Raw genomic sequence first — 575 nt, forward strand, 5'->3', positions numbered from 1 at the left:
GATTCAGTTTTAGTCAGGCTTTGGCCCTTCTCATTTTCATATTTGTCCTGAGCTCCCTCAGATCCTCCTGAACTTCCTGCCCCCTCTTCCAAAGATCAGAACCTCTCCTTTTCCCTGATTTCCAGCCAAAGATCTGTGTATAGCCAGGCTGGTCTTCTTCCCATCCTTCCTTCAAGGATGCTGCTGGATTGAGGAGTTGGGGGATTGGGGGATGCTGCTGGATTTGGACTGGGACAACRGGGTGGGAATCCAATCCAACGGGGTCTCCTGATGGATTGGGGGATCTGGGGGATTGGGGAATGCTCTAGGACAGGGCCACACAGGGATCAGAGGGTGCTGCTGGTTTGGGGAGCTGGGGGCTCCCCCTCTCTGGTGCTGGTGGGACAGATGAGGTGGGATGAGCCCTCAGACCTCTGCTCCCGGCAGCCGAGGAGGAGTCCGGCAGCTTCTACATCCTGCTCACTGTCACGCCCGTGGTGCTCATGGTGCTCATCTCCTGCCTGGCCGTCTTCGTCTTCTTCTACAACAAGAAGAGGTAACRACACCCCTGAACCCCCAGGGTGGGCTGGGGCAGG

The 575-nt window shown here is 57.1% G+C and overlaps 1 protein-coding gene across 1 annotated transcript in view; it reads left to right on the top strand.

Annotated features, from left to right (window-relative positions):
- Window positions 1–575, top strand: part of INSRR (insulin receptor related receptor) — a 12,085-nt gene that overhangs the window by 8,580 nt on the left and 2,930 nt on the right. Inside the window, 1 exon segment of the mRNA XM_057384794.1 lies at window positions 314–535. Coding sequence (XP_057240777.1) covers window positions 314–535 — 222 coding nt within the window.

This window comes from Malurus melanocephalus, unplaced genomic scaffold (genome assembly GCF_030028575.1).
Source record: "Malurus melanocephalus ecotype Western Australia unplaced genomic scaffold, MMel_1.1 scaffold_746, whole genome shotgun sequence".
Lineage (NCBI taxonomy): Eukaryota > Metazoa > Chordata > Aves > Passeriformes > Maluridae > Malurus > Malurus melanocephalus.